The following is a 19,743-nucleotide window of genomic DNA, read 5'->3' on the forward strand; positions in this document are numbered from 1 at the left end:
TAGAGGTCAGCCTGGTCTACAGACAGAGTCTCGGGACCTCGAAAACAAACAAACAAACAGCATCTGTAGTGGGGCAGGCCTATAAAGCCAACACTCAGAAGGCTAAGGTAGGAGGGCTGTGAGTACAAGGCCAGCATGGACTATGTGGCAAGACCCCATTTGCCAACAAAAATGGGATTAATATTTCTTCAGAGAGATTGGCATTTGGCCTAGAGGTAATGAAATCCGGTGGTGAGCGTGTGTGCAGAATGCTTGCTGACAGCAATCGCGGATAACCCCTTCTGTTTAATAAGTGATCTGGGCTTGCCGCCAAAATACGGAGTGGTTACCATTAGGTTAGAGCCACTGTGACAAAGCCCGAGATGCTGGGGCGTGTATGTGGAAGAGAGGTGTCCTAGAATAGGAACTCGAAAGTTCCCACTAGTGTAGTAGAAAGTGCACACGACACGCAGGCGCAAACACACCCCGCGTGCACTCAGTCAAAGGCGGCGGGAAGTTGGTCTTAAGAGCAGGAACTGAGCAGCGTGAAGCCCGATTGGAGCCCACGGGCCAATAAACAAACGTCTCATTGGCGAAGCGCGCGCAGGCGCGACTCCCCCAGCTTGACATTGGGCCTTTCACGCGGAGGGGGCGTGGCCCCAGGGCTCCGCCCCTCGCCTCGGCCCAGCCTCGGGGTCCGGGCGGAGGGTTCCACTGTCCGCGGGGCCCGCGCCTCTGTGCTTCTCCACGGTGCCGGCTGCGCGGAGCCGGGATGCGCTGCGCCTGCTGCGGGTCCTCACTATGGAGCCCAAACGCCTGGAGATTCCCGGCAGCGTCCTGGATGATCTCTGCAGGTACTAGCGGCTCACCTTCGCCTCCGCAGTCCCTCAGCCTAGGGGCGGCCCCGACCTCTCTTCTCCCTCCCCCTCCCCTCGGTTCCGCTTTGCTCCTCAACCTCGGTTCCCCCTATCCACTCCCGGGTTCCACTATGCGCCCCAGCTCGGCTCTCCACCAGTCCTGGGTCTCAGCACTGAGCCCGGGCCCCGGCTCGCCCTCCCTGTCCCCGGGCCCCACTTTTCTCCCTAGCCTTGATTCTCCATTCCGGGGTACCGCTTTGAGTCCTCGGCCTCACCGCTCCTTCATTCCTGGGTCCGGTTTGCGCCCCTGGTCTCAGCCCTTCCCCCTTCCCCAGGCCCTTTGCGCCCCCAGCATCTATTCTTCCCCATTCCTGGGTCTGGCCTCTCTCTTCCCCGGTCCCTGGTCCTTTGCAGCCCCGGCCTCGGCTCTGCACATCTTTTAGTCCCGCTTTCCCGCCCCGCTCGCCGGTGTCCGACGCCCATTCAGTTCCCAAAGTCTTTCAGTTTCTATTTCTCTTACTCACTCCGCTGTGGAGCACTGGAATAACTCATTTCCACTTCAGCTATTCTGCTTTTCCTGCAAGTGAAAATCCCCTTTCGCCCAAACCTGAATTCCCTAATGGATTTCTGCCCAATTCTTTCTTTGAAATGTGTTGGGCTTTTCTTGTTTTTTTTTTTTTCCCTGCCTCTAACTTTAACCTGTGGCTTTTCTTCCTCCTCCCGTCGTTTTCTCCACATAGGTAGAATCCACTGTTTGGGTTTCAGTTATATGACCTCAGGTACCTGGATCTACACAGGGAGCAATTTTCAAGCTTAAACTTTCTAATCTGCGTGTTCGTCCATGGTGTTTTCTGTAAAGAATTAATTATTCTTTCCAGAATGTCCCCGGACTTATCTTTGGGAACAAGAGGAAAAATCCAAGAGTTTCTTCCCTTTAATCTCTTGATTCTCCCACTTATAAGGAACTATTCACCCTTGGGTCTTTACAGGAGTGAATTTCTGAGTTCTTGTCAACAGTAATTACAGCCAGCCAAAAACATTCATGATACATGCTTCTTTGTAGAAGTAAAGTTCCGGGTACGTTGTTAGGAGGGCGTTGCTAGTGCATTTGGACTGTGAAATATTAAGGTTGTGAATGATGGTTCTGTATTGACATCTATTCACTGAAATCTGTGCTTAAAAACGAAACTCGGTGTTCCCCACATTCAAGCTGTTTGCTTTTTTTATTTTTTAAAATATGTGTTTTATTTCTAATTATTGGAGGCAGGGGACATGTGTGTAGGTATCTTGAGGCCAAAAGAGGATGTCAGATACCTGAAATTAGAGTCCCTGGAAGTACCTGCGTGGTTTTTTTAGAGCCCCGGGCACTCTGAGTCACTTTAAGGAGCGAAATATGCTTGTGAAGTTTTTACTGGTATTCCCCTCACAGGTATTGAAACAACTCTTTAACAGATGCGAGGATTAATTTATACAGGGACACATCCTAATTTTGAAAATCTAGGTTTGAAATCTTCCTTTCCTCTACACCATGTGAGTGTAATGAAAAGTCGTCAAGCAGTTTAACCCGAATGTCGTACACACAGAGTACATACATAGGCTAATTGTATAGTTAATAAGCTCTTAGTATTTACTGTTCTCTCAGCACCTGCATGGTGGTTCGCAGCTGTCCAGAACTCCAGTTTAAGGGTATCTGATTTCCTCTTCTGAATGCTCTGGGCACCAGGCATGCATGTGGTACACATAATACATACATACAAGCAAAACCACTTATGCGCTTAATTTTTAAGTCTGATTTTTAAAAAAAGATTTAAACTTGTAATTCTTTGGAGTTGGGAATTACACTTTTGACGTATGGCAGATTCACATGAATCTATGAAAGTTGCAAGGAATTTATCTTCTGTATTCCCAAATTTGATAAGAAAACAATGCATAGATGTGGGTAAATCACTAGAAGAAATTGAGACTGTAATTTTCATTTTCTTTATGTTTCCCAGTTTTTTGTCTGTTTCCACAGATGCAGGTCTTCTAGTTAGGAAAAAGTCAGGGAGTTTGGGAAACTGAGTGATGATGTGTGCGTTAATAAGGATGCAAGCTAAAAGACAGAAAAGGATCAGATGACTTGCCACGTTTTTTACAGGCATCTGCAGCTAGCCTTCCTAGGAGTTTTCAGGCTAGTCTCTATTACCTGGGATTTCGTCATTTGAAGAAGTGATGTCAGCTGTTGTGATTGTCTCGTGGCTCTGTTCACGGAATAATTACATCCTATTGTGCAGATCGCATGTTAAGCAGCTAACACGTTGAAGTGGTTGGTTCCAGTGAATGTTGAAGCTGCTCCCTTATATTACAACATTGCATCTTGTTATAAACTGATCTTTTTAGCGGAGTGTGATCTGTTCAGCTGAAGGGCTAGATGCTTGCTAAACCAGCTACTAACCCAGCTGACCGCTTCCTTATACTACAGTTGTTAAAAGTAACAGTTTTCAAGTTGACTCTTGGTCTCTCTTGATTGATTTGTTTTGTAGTTTTGTTTTCTAAAAAATTCAAGCTCTAAAATAATTATTATTAGAGGAAGTGGTACTCACTGTGCAGGTGTGGACAGCTCTGTGAAGTTGCTGCTGTGTTTGCACCATGCCAGCCTAGCTGTCTCCCCAGCCTTTCAGTTGACTTTGCATGCATTAGATTTTGGTTCTCTAGTACAGCGCTTCTCAGCCTTCCTAATGCTGCAGCCCTTCAACCCAGTTCCTTGTGTTGTGGTGACTCCCAACAGTGCTTCCTCACATTGTTCCTGTGTCATAAGGGTAATTTTGCTACTGTTAGAATCATGATGTGAACATCTGATATGTGACCCCAAAGGGGTTGCAACCCACATGTTGAGAACTGCTGCCCAGCACATCTGCCCCTCTAATGTGTCCTCAGTTGGAGTTTCCTCCAATCCCTCTGCCCCATCCCACTTGTTTCTTGAGTATAGCTAAACCTCAATTACGGTATGTACTCTGGAATCTGTTTTCCTATAAACTTCCCATTTTGTTGAGAGGGCTGTGTGCAAAAGGTGTGAAGCTGAGATAGTTATCATCCCAAAGCAGGCAGGTTTCCTTTTTATTTTTTTTTTCTTTCTTTTTTTTTTTCTTTTGTTTTTCGAGACAGGGTTTCTCTGTGTAGCCCTGGCTGTCCTGGAACTCACTTTGTAGACCAGGCTGGCCTCGAACTCAGAAATCCGCCTGCCTCTGCCTCCCGAGTGCTGGGATTAAAGGCGTTCACCACCATGCCCGGCTCAGATTTCCTTTTTTATTCAAGAAAATTATACTGCAGAAACAGAAATTAAATAGAGGAGTTCTTAGAGAAATCCCCCCTCCCCCCAAAAGGGAATCAGAATTCTTTTGTAATAGTTAACCTTTGGCATGCTGTTTCTGTGATATCCATATCTAGGTGGTATATTTTACTATATTATTGAGTAGTAGACAAAAGATTTTGAGATAGGGTGTCCTGTGCTGGGCTGAGATATGGTGTCATGTGTGCTCATCTCACCTCCCACTTCATGACATAGAGTACCATGTGTGCTAGGTTGGCCTTCGACATTATATAGCTAAAGATGGAGCTTGTGTTCCTTATCCTGCTACTTCTGCCTCGTTGGCATATGTGTTACCCTGCCTCATTTATTTAGTAGTAAACTTTGGAGCATTAGTTGTCTTTCTTGTGACTGGCTGTCTGGATCATAGGTCCTTACAAGTTAGATTCTAGATGCTTTTATAAGACTGTTACAAGCCAGGCCCCAGGTAGTCAAGGACTGACTGTTAAGAGGTAGGAAATTTTACACACACACACACACACACACACACACACACGGTCTGGAATTGAGAGTTCTTATGCCGGGCATGGTGGTGCATGCCTTTAATCCCAGCACTCAGGAGGCAGAGGCAGGTGGATTTCTGAGTTTGAGGCCAGCCTGGTCTACAAAGTGAGTTCCAGGATAGCCAGGGCTATACAGAGAAACCCTATCTCGAAAAAAACCAGAGAGAGAGAGAGAGAGAGAGAGAGAGAGAGAGAGAGAGAGAGAGAGAGAGAGAGAGAGATCTTATTTAGAGCTTTGTCACAGCTGTTAGAAGTGCATGCCTGTGAGATCTACCTGATTACTTAGAATTGAGGGTGTCTTGGTTTTTCTAACAGGGAAAGCCTAGCTGAAGAGCCCACCATGGATCAAGGCTGTGCTCTCAGCTGTGGGAGTGAAAGCACAATAGCATTTGTGTATTATCAGCAGTGAGAGCGTTAGGAGTGATAGGTCCAGTGCCTTTGGAGATGATGTAGGGAAGGTGGCTGTGTGTATGGGTTGGAACTAGGGCTTCTTTACGAGAACAGCTCATAGAGATAGCCAGCCACAATGGCAAAAGTGGGAGAGGGAGGGCCTGCAGAGATGGCTCGGTGGGTAAGAGTACTTACTGCCCTTTCAGAAAACCCAGGTTAAATTCTCAGTTTCACATGGCCACTACCAACTAACTATCTGTAACTTGAGTTCCAGAGAATCCGATGCCATCTCCTGGCATCCGTGAGCACTGCATGAATGTGCACAGGCATCCGTGCAGGCAAAGCGCCTAACCGCACAGAAAACTGCCCAATTCCAGGAGTCCGTTGCTTAGCCCACTAGTAGGAGACTCTGTATCAAGAAATAAGGTAGAAAGCTGGGTGTGGTGGTGCTCATCTTTAATCCCAGCATTTGGGAGGCAGAGGCCAGCCTGATCTACATGGTAAGTTCTAGGACAGCCAGAGTTAGATAGGGAGACCCTGTCTCACAACAAAACAGAAAGAAGGTGACACTTGGTGTCAGCGTCTGCCCTGCCCACACACCTGTGCATGTCACACATATACAGAATCATAGCATGCCATGGCTTTAGGAAGGCAGGTGGGAAGTCTGATGATAGTGACTGTGAAGATGAGAGGAGAAACAAACCATGCCGGTCGGCTGGCCCAGGGATATTTAAGAAGTTTCCTGAGGGAGCGCGCTGAAGATGAATGTCCTATACTGGGTCGGGTCTTAGAGAATAGAATGTTTAGGGAATGAGAGATGAAAGCTGGCAAAATTCTGCCACAGGATTCAGAACGATAGGACAGTGCATCCAGACTGCTCATTGGGGTCTAGAGGTAACTGAAGCTACAGGTTTACCTAGGTCTGGCCAAAAGAGAAGCCAGAGATTCCTAAGGGTTCCTGTTGTTTGGCAGTTTGTGAGCTTCTGGGGGTGGGGCGGTGGCCCAGGTGGTCATAGGCTCTGTTGCTTCACTGCAGTTGGACACATGTACAGGCCTTGATAAAATCCAGTCTACACAGGTTCCAGTGGGCTTTTACCCTCTGAAAAGAGTTTAAATTAAACTAATTCTCCATGTTAATGTGAGGTAGGAACCTTTAAAGAGGTGGTCAGTCTTGGTTCTGTGGCATAGCATACTCAGACTGAATGAGCTCGAAGGTCTGGCTTAAGCCCACTGAGAAGGAGTTTTAAGGGGCAGAAGTGGGTTTGACAGTAATGTGGCATCTGAGAAGTGTGGAGTAAGACTGTTAGTCTCAAGTGGGAGTTCAGTGAGAGATCTCTTAGGAGTTGGAGTGGCCCTTCCAGTCATCTTAGCCGACAGAGGATAGCAGAGGCCCTGGAGGGAAAGTTAGCTTTTGAGTTTTATTCATTCCCTGAGTGAAATGAACATGAAAGACAGGCCAGGCTACTATCAGACTGTAGTGATCTGGGAAGCTAAGCAAGGGATGATGTGTCCCTGAGAACAGTTGTTACCTCTGAGGCCCCTTAATTTTACTGGTGAATGCCTCTGTCCTTCTGGTGATGGCACACAATAGAAGTCATGAGTCCCTCATCTGGAGGCATGTAATTGAGACTCTTGCTAGCCTTCCCCCACAGAGGTCCTCTGTGCTGTGTAAGCAGAAGATTCTCAAAATTGGCCTGACAGCAGGTAGGACCAGCTTTAGAAATGATTGTCAAAGCCTGAAGAATGTGCCTGTGAGGAGAGACTCAGAGTTTGCAGTGACACTGGCTTCCAGTGTGTAACTTGATGAAATGTTAAGGCCCCTCCATTGGGAGGATTCAGGAAACTGACTTATTTTCTGGTCTTTGAAACCACCCCTCTGGGTGGTCATGAAGCCTCGAGCTAAGGGGTATGTTGTGGGCCCAGGATTGGGAACTAAGGCAGTGGGGAATGGAAGTCCAGCTGCCTGTTGATCTGTTTGGGTGCTACCTTGAGACATGGGGGGTTTTCATGGGACTTGTCATGAATAGTAGTAACTCCTTGGGTTGGAAGCTAGGAGGCTTCTAGTAGAACCAAAAATTTCATAGGTATGTGTTTCTGTTCTTGATTTTCTTATAATTTATAGAAAAAATTTATAGCAATTTATAGAAGAAATTTGGTTTCTTTGGTTTACTGTTCCACAGGGGTAATCGTTTATGATGGAGTGGATGTGGCAGGTGGTAGGCAGTTGAGAGAGTTAACTTGAAATGGCACAACCTGCTCCCAGTGACATACTTCTTCCAGCAAGGTCACACCAAATCTCCTTAAACTGTGCCAACACAGACCAAATATTAAATATCTGAGCCCATGGAGGACATTTTCATTCAGACCACCACAGCACATTTAATTGTCACATTTAGGGCAGGGAGTGTTCCCTTCAGATGGCAGTATGTTCCTGTTCAGGAAGAGAGCACAAGCTAAATTATGTAAATATTGTCATTCTACTTCCAGCTGGAAACCCTGGTGAGAGCAATTAGTTCTGCCTTTGAGGCTACTGTGGATTTACCCGGGAGGCTCCTGTGGCCTGTGCTTACCTGACTATCACAAACCCTGAAGGTTTGCATCCTCTGTCTGTGAACCACCAGGTGGCCTCCCTTGAGAGCATGGAGAACCATGTGGGTCAGATCTAGCCCCACAGGTAGGGTCTTAACCTCCACGTGGATTGCTCCAGAGAGACCTTGGGGTTAGGATGTAGTACTAAGCTGGCAGAATTTAAAGTTTAGCAGGGTTTTGTAGTCTGCTCTGAGACATTAGAGTCTGGAACTTGTCTGCTCTGTTACATGAGACCTAGTGCAGGGCCAATAGGAACTGAAAGCTTAACTTCAGGGTCTTGCAGTGATAATATGGAAATCATCATTCTCTGTCCAGGGCTTAGAGGCTTTCCACAAAGAGCCACAGTTATCAGTGAACCAAGGCAGAGGGATTCTCCTATGCCCCCAGATGTAATGGCTTGCAAAACAACTGGATCCTTGGGCCCCCAAATTCACAGCACTGAGTTAAAATTCTTGCCACCACTTCTTTAACTCTTGTCCATAGAAGAAAGGGTTTTAGTAAGAATATAAAGAGCCAGTGTTGGGGTGAGTGTTTAAGGAGGTCTGGGGCCCACATCATTTCAGAGATTATATCTAATGGCTCCTTCTCTGATCTACGTTAGGTCGCATAGCAGAGTCTGTTTAGTCTGAACTGAACATTGCAGAATTCTTGATAATTGTGCCAAACCTAAAAAGGTCTTTAATAGTTTGGCGAATGAGGTCCCCATAGTTAAAACGAGATCCTTGTGGTACTAGAACGGTTCCTTGTGTGGGAGAGTAGTCTAATTCCTAGAGGCTGCATGTCTTACAGGGAAGACTGGAGCCTGTTGGGGAACCTTACAGTTACAGAAGGCCCGCACGGTGTTTTGCTCTCATGCGAGTCTGTCAGGGCTACAGATGGATTGCTCATCTTTGGAGGACAGTCAGCTCTTTGGCTAAGGACTGTCCAAAAGGTGGGGCCGTTCCTAAAGCTAAAGCTCTAGTATGCTGCCAAGCAGTCTGAACACTGAGAGATCCTGAGATTTGGAGGCAGCCAAGAACTTAGTCTGGGAATACAGACACATACTTTCTTTAGGTCACTGTCTGGAAGGCATTGTCTGGAAGAGGGAGTAAGAATTGGGAGCTGTGCTGTAGGTTAGGAGCACAGTCACATTGGTGGCCCTCAGACTGTTCTGTGGGGGCTGTCTGGATTTACTACAGAAGTAGAAGTGTTATGAGGAGCATTATATGGGTGCAGTGGTCCAGGAGCCAGGAATTTATCGGCAAGGTGCTGTAAGCTTTTCTGAACTTCACAACTAAATGACTTTGGGGCCTTCAAGAGTGAGGGCAGTTGTAAGGGAGTGGCTACTACTGTGTGTGTAGGAATGGACACATCCCTGACGTGGGAGGGAACTTGTTATATGAGGTAGGGTCTCTGTTAGAGACTATGTTTAGTCATACAGCTCTCAAAGTTTCCCAGTTATTGCAACCTTTGAAGGCAGGCCATGTCTAATAAAGTGAAAAGCGGAGAGGTCCTGGTCTAGTTTCTATAGAGAGAACTCTGTCAGAGGAAGCTCTGGAGTCTCAAGCCTGAAGTGAACTGGAACTTTAGACATGATGTTTCTAGGGACTCACTTCTGGGTCCATAAGGGATGTAACTGTGGTCCCACATTTAGGGCTACTTAGGACTCAGAATACACAAGAGTCTGTGTGGCCTCAGGACCCCTTCAGTCTTCAAAAGGAGGAAAAACTCTTCCCAAATTGGATTCCCTGCAGAGGTAAACCTTAGTACAAGGGCCCTGAAAGGTACCTTGTTCGCTAACCTCTGAAAGATAGCAATTACAAGAGCAGTGATGACTGACCTCATGTGCATGGGTGCTGATTGCACAGCGAGTCACAAAATTAGTTTTCTCATTGCTATGACAAAAGGATTGATTCTGCCTCAAAGTGTGCAGGCATGTGAAGGTCCAGCCCAACATAGTAGGGCAGCATGAGGCTGGCCATGTTGCACCTGCAGTCCAAAAGCACTAAATGCTAAATGCTGGTACTCATCCTGCTTTCTCTTTTTTTGTTCAGTCTATGACAGAGCTCCCCACTTAACCTAAATAGAATCAACATCACAGGTGTGTTCAGAGCTTTGTCTACATGGTAATTTTAGATTCTAGATAGTTAGTGAGAGTTAACTATTGTGGTTACCCTAACCAAGAGACGGTAGGTCTAAAACAGTGTGTCTTAGTTAGGGTTTTACTGCTGTGAACAGACACCATGACCAAGGCAACTCTTATAAAAATCAACATTAAATTGGGGCTGGCTTACAGGTTCAGAGATTCAGTCCATTATCAGCAAGGTGGGAGCATGGCAGTATCCAGGCAGGCATGGCGCAGGAGGAGCCGAGAGTTCTGTGTCTTCATCCAAAGGCTGCTAGTGGAAGACTGACTTCCAGGCAACTAGGGTGAGGATTTTATACCCACACCCACAGTGACACACCCATTCCAACCAGGTCACACCTATTCCAACAAGGCCACACCTTCAGATGGTTCCACTCCCTGGTCCCCATAGACTTGTTCAAAAACATGAGTCTGTGGGGGCCATACTTAAACATAGCATAATGCAAAATGCATTTAGTGCAACTTTCAAAGTCCTCATAGTCTATAGCAGTTGCAACAATGTTAAAAGTCCAAAGTTCAAGGTCTCTTCTGAGATTCATTCAACTTAATTAACTGTAATCCCCAAAGCAAGGCAGGAAACCAGTTGGGCAAACTCCAAACTCTGCATCTCCATGGCTGATGTCAAAGTGGTCTTCAGATCTCCACTCCTTTTTCATCTTTTTTGACTGCAACAAACTGCTTTCTCCTGGGCTGGTTCCACTCCCTGTTAGTGGCTTTCCTCAGCATGTGTCCCATGGCTCTGGCATCTTTAACATCTTTGAGTCTCCAAGGCAATTTCAATGTTACAGCTTCTTGTTTCAGTGTCTGGGATTCCACTTGATCTTTTGGACTCCTCCTAAGGGCTGGCATCACTTTTCCAGCTCTGCCCTCTGTAGCACTTTAAGCTCAGGTTGATCCACTCCACTACGGCTGCAGTTCTTGGTGATCACTCCATGATACTGACATCTCCAATACACTGGGATATTCCACTCCAACTAGGCTTCACCAATAGCCTCTCATAGGCTCTCTTCAGGGTGCCAAGCCTCAAATCCTTTGCATGACCCCTTTAGTCCTGGGCCATCAACTACAGCTGAGGCTTCACCTTCTCCAATGGCCTTCCTTGGCCTCTCACAGTGCTAAGCCTCAGCTTCTCTCCATTATCCCTTCATTCCTTCACAAACAGTACCACCTGAGTGACTCTTACATATTACCAAGTCCAGCCGCAGCATGAGTTGCAACCTTGGTTATCTCTGGAACACAGCTTCTTTGTGCTCCCAGAAAACAATTTCCAGAAGATTTCACCTCAGTGATGCTTGTCTCTTCTTAATCACTGCTAATTCCTTAGCTCCAGCTAACCAGCATCAATTTTCCCAGTAGTTCCTTCCATTCTTAACTCTAGAGCCAGAGCCACATGGCTGAAGCTGCCGAGTTCTGCTGCTTACAGGAACTAGAACATGATCCCCTTGTATTATTACATTATCACTAGTTTTATGTTTTCTAAACCCTTCACTGCCTAAGCTTGGCTATCCTGGTTCTTGCTCTGTAGATTGACCTTGAATGCAGAGATCAGCATGCCGGTCTCCTGAGATTAAAGGTGTGTACCACCATGCCTGGATTTAATTTAGCTGGGTAGGATCTTGCCCCAAGGTCCCACTCCCTTAATCTTTATCTCCTAGAACACAAGATTTTGCTCCATTTCACTTCCTGGTACTCCTTTAATACTCAAACCATATATTTTATATTTTTCCTTTCTTAGCTTGCTATGCTTGTTCAAACTTCTCTTCATAAGACTTAACCAGAGAACAAAGTCTCTGCTGGGCTTTTTTGAAACTTCTCTTTTCAACGCAATTAATCCAAGTCTCTTCACCTTAGCCTCAGGCAAACTTTTCAGACAAGGGCAAAAAGTAGCCACATTCTTCACCAAATTACCACAAAACCAGTCTTTATGCCACATTCTGAAATTCTTCTCCTTTGAAATCTCTTGGGCCAGGTCAACACAGTTCAAATTACTCCCAGCAACAAAGTCTTCCATATTCCTACTAGGATGACCCATTAAACCCCATTTAAAGCATTCCACTGCTTTCCAAATCCAAAGTCCCAAAATCCACATTCTTTCAAATAAAAGCATGGTCAGGCCTATCACAGCAATACCCCACTCCTGGTACCAACTTCTGTCTTAGTTAGGGTTTTACTGCTGTGAACAGACACCATGACCAAGGCAACTCTTATAAAAATCAACATTTAATTGGGGCTGGCTTACAGGTTCAGAGATTCAGTCCATTATCAGCAAGGTGGGAGCATGGCAGTATCCAGGCAGGCATGGCGCAGGAGGAGCCGAGAGTTCTATGTCTTCATACAAAGGCTGCTAGTGGAAGACTGACTTCCAGGCAACTAGGGTGAGGATCTTATACCCACACCCACAGTGACACACCCATTCCAACCAGGTCACACCTATTCCAACAAGGCCACACCTTCAGATGGTGCCACTCCCTGGTCCAGGTATATACAAACCATCACACAGTGCAAAAGTTCCATTGTCTCACAAGAGTCGTTCTTTTGTTACTGCCCGTGCCTCCTTTACCCTGGCTGTATGCAATACACTTAATTTTTTCTGTTCTGGTCTGAAGGGTGAATGTTTTCACCCAACTCCCAACCCCAGTCAAGCACAGGTGTCTTGTTATCTCTCATACAGTGGGACTCTTGAGAACCCTGTACTCTGCCTGGCATGTGTATTCTGTTCCTTTTTGTGAGTCAGTTGAAGTCTCTTCTGTACTTAAATCTAAAGTATATACTGTGTGTTACATACTATATATACTAACCCTACTCTACTGTACTTATATCTAAAGGGTATACTATCCATTTCTTCTGATTAATAAATTCACTAACTTTGCTTTACTTTGGCTAGTCATGAAGTTTTTTTCTGTGATATAGTGAAGGCCCCGACTCTTGAGTGGTGACCCATAGGGGGCTGTCCTCAGGCCCAAGGCTGTGTCTGTTTTCAGTCCTCTAACCATTGAAGCTGTGAAGACAGGAACTGAATGGAGAGACTGAGACAAGGACGATGATTGTAATTATCTGAGAGAAAAGACAGTGCAGGAAGTAACCACAGGCCACCTTGGTGAGGTTCTAAATTGTATTTTCTGACTATAGTGTAAAGACAGCGTGGTGATCTCTCAGAAGGGAACAGTCTTTGGAAGGTCTTTTATGTGGCTTTAGTTAGTGTTGTAGCATTGGCTGGCACTGTCAAGGAGCATAAACTAGGTGAGAGGTAGATTCATAGGCAAGGGGGATGGGGGCTGAGGGAAGAATGAAGGCGTGGCCTTTCTCTTTCAAAGCTGCTCTTCTTGCCTGGCAGCATGGAGGGGAAAGTTCCAGAAGACTAACTAGTAAATGTATATATGAGTTTACGTATAAGGAGGGGCTTCGCTATTTTCTCATTTCCTTATCACGTTTCCGTATGTCATAGCCTATGACAGTTTGGCTCCGCTGTCTCCTGGTTTCTAGGAAGTTCGGAAAACAGCGTGATGTAGGTTTGGTGCTTCCATTTCGTGTGTTCAGGATGCTTAGTTGGGGACTAGTACAGAAGTTCAGCTGCAAACGGTGGTCTCCTATAACCTGTATTTTAGCACATCTAATGCAGACAGTTTCTACTGGGAGTAACACACACACACACACACACATTTCAGGGACATTTGTCAGTATCTGGAGATGGTTTGGTTGTGGCAGCTTGGCAGGTAGTATACTCAGATAGAGTGTGGAAATGGTGCTGATGCTGAACACACTGCTGTTGCAGTGTGCAAGGCTGCTCTTCTAGTTAGAACTCCCTGCTTTGAGAGATCAACAGTTCATGTGCCAGAGGTGATGGCACACACCTTTAATCCCAGCACTCTGCAGGCAGAGGCAGGCAGGTAGATCTCTTGAGTTTGAGGTCAGATTGATCTACAAAGCAAACCACGGGCCAACCTGGGCTACATGGTGAGACCCTGTCTCAAAAATGAAACAGAAGCAAAGCTGCAAAGCAGACAGTGTTTTGTTGAGAGAATGGGAAGAAGGAGGTGGCCTGGCTAGGACAGGTGTAGTGAGTTGACTCCTCTTGTATTGTGGAAGCTGTTCTAGGCGCAGTCAATCCTAGAAAAGAGATTAGGCATGAAGATGACTAACTAAAGCTAGGTCTAGTTTCAACAGTGCTCTTTCCCCTGTGCCACCTAGTGGCCAGTTTGGGGTTTGGCCAGCGATTTTTCTCAGTTCACTCAAAGATTATAACTGGCTGCTCCAAGTCTAATCTGAGCATGTGCAAGATAAACCTCAGTGCTATTTTATGGGCCCATTTCCCTGGAATTCTCCCCTACTTCTGCATTCCTGGGCAGTTCTATGAGCTGAGCTTTGGAAGGAACTTATCCTGTCTGTCTGACTCCATGACCTAAGAAGCGACTTTTGGAGCTTGCCCACCCGCATCCCCAGTTGCAGCAGGGTATCTTGAGACATGCGGACGTGTGACATTGTTTTGATCTTGATCTTTTCCACGCTTCCTCCTTCCACGTGTATTTACTTTTCAGAAGAGTCGTCTAAGTTATTCCAAGTTTCTGTCCAGGTTCCGTGACTGTGTCTTGTTCTTAGGCAGGGATCAGCCTAAACATTTAAAAGGTAAATTACAACTGTCAGTATATTGTATACCGTCACTGGTATACAACAGGTTTGGATATTTCATGAGTCTGAGAGAGCATAAACATGTCCAGAGGAGTCTAGTGCATTGGCATGGTGAAGGTAGTGTTTCTGAGTCCCTGGGGATGCGTCTGAAGTAGACCAGCAGAGGTCAACGTGGATAGAATAAACAGGCACACTTCACAGACTCTAAGAACAAGGTGTCCTTACACGGAAAGATCCTCTTGCAGCTCTACATATTGATCATCTCTTCATATTGATCTATCTCACTTATGTGTGTGCTGTTGTTGGTTTATTTGGATGTGACACTAATGTTAAAATTTTGAAATTTGAGAACAGAAATAAAAATCACATGGCATTTATAGCAAATGAATAATGCAATATGACTAATTAGTTGAGTGGTAGCTCTTTAATAAAAATGACCCAGAAGGCCAGAGCATTTACTTTATTTAGTTGAATTTGCTTCTGATGCTTGAAGGAAGAAGGAGTTCCTAAAATGATCAACTGAGAAAGAAGCAATTAGTGACTGTTTCACACCCACCGGCATTCACACTCACTTAGATTTGTGTGTTCTAACCGTGTGCCTCACTAAAGACAGACAGACAGCTCTCGTTGTCATCACCTCTATACAGCTACTGTGTGCTCCTGTATAGAAAGCACACACACACAAAGACTTTTTCCTCCTTTCTTGGTGAGTTTAAAAGAGTTAATTTTGGGTTTTAGAAAGTATTTGGAATTTAGTGTGAGTCAAGGCTCTGTGATTATGCTCCTTGGGAAATCGAGTGTGTTAAAGAGAAACCTTGGTGCCCATTTCTTCCTCCCACAGCTGTCTCTTGTGTTGTTCATATCTGGGGACTATGTGGGTGTTAGGCACTTTGGCTGGATTATAAGGATACTTGCGGATTCTTGGACTTCAGAAGAAATCCCGGTAGTTTCCTCGCTTGCTTTAATTTGCTAGGAAGCTCTCAAGTTAATTTCTCATTTGGGAACAGTAGCTATACAGTTCTTTAAACAATTCCTCTACAAGTCCTCTCCTTTGAGCCAGTTTTATGCCCACAACCCTGCTGCCTCAGTCTCCCTATTGGTGGGAGTACAGGCACTGCACTGCTACACCCAGTTCTCAACACTCTTTCCGGCTACTCTCATCTGATGATGTCAGAACTTGATTAATCCACTGTAGTCTCCCTGGTGGTGGCTGCTTGAGTTCTTTTTTACTGCCCCGATGTTGTGGATTCTCCAGGGAAAGACACACATTCAGCCTTCTATTTTAATATGCCTTAATCACTTTGCTATTCCATCTTTGCTACCCTAGACTACGGGGGGCGGGGGGAGGGGGCTCTTCTTGGCTCTTACATAATTGGTACAATTTCTCTTCTGCTGCTTTCAAGCCTAGATCTTATCCCTTCTTGGCATGGCAATCCATTTTCCTCACCACCCCACCCTCTCATCCCCTGAGTTTCTTGCCCAGGAATCCTAAAAGTCCCATCTGTGTCTCCCTGCCCAGTCATTGGTCAACTGCAACTTTAGTTGCTGAACAAAGCCAACCCGGGACAGGGACCCTTGGCATCTTTATATGCCGATGTACAAATTCCCATGTAATTTTGGGAACCCAGTTAACATAAGTGATTAAACCAAGTCCACAGCACTGCTCCTGCTCTCCTCTCCTAGTTGGTGGGTGGGGTAAGGAAGTAAATATGTTAAACTGTAATAGTTGGTCATTGTAATTTCTGGACATTTTTGGTTTTGGCAGCCGATTTATTTTGCATATTCCCAGTGAAGAAAGAGACAATGCGATCCGAGTGTGCTTCCAGATTGAACTTGCCCATTGGTTTTACTTGGATTTCTACATGCAGAACACACCAGGATTACCTCAGTGCGGGATAAGAGACTTTGCCAAAGCTGATATCCTTTTTGTTGCTATAATGATTGTCTTTCATTGTTTCTAATAAAATACTTTTGCACAAACTCCCCTTTTTGTTTTTCTTTGAGTGTCTGTAACTTCTGGATAACACATAGTGAAAGAGCCACGTGAGGCAGTTTCGCTGTGCTCTCATTTTTCACAGCACTGAAGTGTATAGTGATGAGGAGTGAGAGACCTAGGCTATTTCTGGGACAATGCTGGGTTTTGCTCCACTCTTAGTACGTCATTAACACGTGATCAGATTGAAGAAGCTTTTCTTCCTGTATGTGCTGTAGCTTAGTAGTTCGTAGTGGCTCATCCAGTTAACTTCAGCACTTGAGACAGAGGCAGGTAGATCTCTGAGTTCCAGAAGGACAGCCAGGGCTACATAGGAATGCCCTGTCTCAAAAATGAACAGACAAAAAAAAGACAATTTGTTTTAATGAAGGGTTGTTGTAGCAAATGTTCCTAGAATTTATAAGTAAGATAGACTTTTAAACAAAGCATTTTTAAAGGAGATACAGTATCTTGAATAGACAAAAAGCAAGGAATGAGTAGACTTGTGTTCTGTAGAGTTCAAAAGTAAAACTAGTTTGTGCCAAACAGGGGATTCTTCTAGGGCCATATTGGAAGTGCATGGAAGAACCTGTGGTGGTGTAGGGGCTCTTAAGTCATGACTGGAGTGATTTGACTAATCGGTAGATGCTGTTCTTAGCCATTCACTATGTGTTGAGTGAATTTGTCCTCACAAATTCAATGTGTTAGAGCAGTGCCTTAGAGCAGGTACAAATGACCCAAAATACTAAACTACTAAGTTCCCTGTTTCTTCCCACATCTGTAACATAAGGAATCCCTGGGGCTCCATAGAAAATGGGTAATCTACTGTTCTGGAGACATTAGCATGGCCAGCGTTTGAGCAGAGCTGATTGGTCATCATGTGAAAATGGTACCCAAGATGTGTTTGCTTGGTGACCTGAGCCGTAGACAAGCGCTGGTCCTTAAGACAGGAGTAGGGATCTGAGCCATAGCTATAGGGTCCAGAAAGAACAGTTAAGATGCAGGACACTTGATTGAATAGATGTGTAGACATTGGTGATGTGTAGACATTGGTGATGTGTAGACATTGGTGATGTGTAGACATTAGTGATGTGTAGACATTGGTGATGTGTAGACATTGGTGAGGAGTCCAAGGGAAAGAGGATCAGACTGCTTTAGATGAAGGCTTGGTGGCCGGTTCTGTACAGAGGAGCTACAGCCCAGCTGTGGGAACCCTTTGTTTTGGTCATCTTGTATAAACTTACATACAGCTTTTCCAGCCGCTGTACATTCTCAGGTTTCTGACTAAGGATTTGCTCAAGTTCATGTGAGTTTTAAACCAAAACCTTGATGCAGTTTTCTCTCTTTACTGTTGTTATATGGAGGAAGGAACCTATATTGAGAAAGAACTAGGCTTCAATAAGTAACGAAATGGTTACATTGTACCAGGCGTTTTGCAGTGAACAAGGTAGGCTTAACATTTAGGCTCATGAGAGACAAAGGAAAATGCTATCGCAATTCAGGGTGGTGGAGTGCCTGCCATAGTCAAGAGAACAAGAGAACCGAGAAGAACCATTCCAGATTCAGTCCCAGGCCCTGAGATCCGCCCCTAACTTGGCTGGTGGAGGGAAATACTAAATTTCTTGGGCTCCCAGCTCCCTTCTTTATTTAATAAATAAGTGAATGTTGCCTAAGCAAAAAGTAAGTTTAGAAATCAGGCTTCCTATATATGGTAATTGTTTAGGATAGATCCATTATCTAGGAAAGAACCAATGAGTGTTAAGGATTGCAAAAAACATATTTTGAAGTTAGAAGTCTGCTTTAAAAGCCATTTTGGAAGAAAAACTTCACAAAGTGAAAAAAGATACTTCAGAATAAATGGAAAAGAATATGATTCTGACAAGTAACAGCTGAACTGCGTGGGGCTTGTTTGACAGAGAAGCTGAAGGTTTTCTTGGGACGTTTTGTTTGTTTTCTTTGTGATGGGTTCTGTTTTTGTCATACTCTTTATGGGGACGGGGAGTCAACTTCCAGAGAAGGGGAAAGAATGTTATGTTTTTGTTTTTCATTGGATGACTACAACAGAATTTTATTGACTGTAGAGAATCAAACTTTTACGGAGAAGTGATTTCAGCATCTTGGTCTCTGAGGAACTGCACAGTTGTTCATGGAATGGCTGACATATCTGGAGTTATGGGATAATCATACGGTGATTGGCTGTGTGTTTGCCTTTCAGTTATGATGTCAGATGATTGACCCCTTTGGATTCGTAGAGGGCCTTTCTACTTCTTACTCAACCGTAAAACTAAACTTTAAAATATGTAATAGGTCTCATACAATTATATTTGTGGGATGAATTAAATATGACTTCATCTTGTCAGTGTTAATGGTAGTTCTGAGTTTCTGTAGAATCTTCCCTTATCATTTTACTCTAAAATATTTATGTATTTGGCTTCTGCTGTTATTACCTGCAGGGATTAAATTAGTGTTAGTCTCACCACTGCCTAAAATCAACTGATAGTATCCATGCGCTGTCATCTTACACAGTTGAAATACATTCATGTCACATGCTTGTGGAATTAACATCAGAATAAAAACAGAATATGCGAGTTTGTAAGGACCTGAGGGCCATTGCAAAGGCCTTCAGGTTGAGAAACTCAGAGGCTAATGGTTCTCTCCACATGCCACTTATCCTGTTTTAGTTGATGGGGCCTTTGACAGTGTGGGGCACCAGAAGATGTTTCTGTCTATAAGTTTGTTCTTTAATATATTACACTGTTCTGTTTCCTAGCTGCGTGCTTTCTTTCTTTCTTTTTCTTTCTTTCTTTTTTTTTTTTTTTTTTTTTTTGGTACAGGGTTTCTCTGTATAGCTCTGGCTGCCCTGGAACTCGCTTTGTAGACCAGGCTGGCCTCGAATTCAGAAATCTGCCTGCCTCTGCCTCCCGAGTGCTGGGATTAAAGGCGTGCGCCACCACTCCCGGCTTTGCATGCTTTATTTCTTGTGAAATAACTGACACCCAAGTTCTCCTTGAGAAGCTTCAGCCAGGCCCACCTTTAATGTTAACGGTTAGCAATGAATACATGTGTGTATATGGCAAAGAGCTTGAGTGCATACGGAATCCCTCACCTGCTAACCCAGGCTCTAGCACCGTTAACTCTTTATGTGCCCAGTGGCTCCTTCCTCTTGGTAGAATGTATGCACCTCCCCCCAGGCTGTCTCCTGTGGATCTGATACCTCGGGGGTCTAGCACTGATGATCCCTCAGTCACGTAGCTTGCTGTGTGTCTAGGTTAAATACAGAAGTCAATGTTATGCTCAAAGGAAAATGAGTGTGCTTGGGGGAATCTAAATAAGCTGCAGGCTTGAGTTGATTTCAA

General features: G+C 44.9%; 1 protein-coding gene across 1 annotated transcript in view; it reads left to right on the plus strand.

Annotated features, from left to right (window-relative positions):
• The first annotated feature begins 663 nt into the window (after positions 1–663).
• Positions 664–19,743, plus strand: part of Dcp2 (decapping mRNA 2) — a 48,217-nt gene continuing 29,137 nt past the window's right edge. The window contains exons 1-2 of the mRNA XM_021150698.3: positions 664–833; positions 16,181–16,332. Of these exons, the coding sequence (XP_021006357.1) occupies positions 781–833; positions 16,181–16,332 (205 nt within the window). The 5' untranslated portion in view covers positions 664–780. The remainder of the gene's footprint in view (positions 834–16,180; positions 16,333–19,743) is intronic.

The sequence above is a fragment of the Mus caroli genome, unplaced genomic scaffold, assembly GCF_978045245.1.
Source record: "Mus caroli unplaced genomic scaffold, Mus_caroli_1 scaffold_19, whole genome shotgun sequence".
Taxonomy (NCBI): Eukaryota; Metazoa; Chordata; class Mammalia; order Rodentia; family Muridae; genus Mus; species Mus caroli.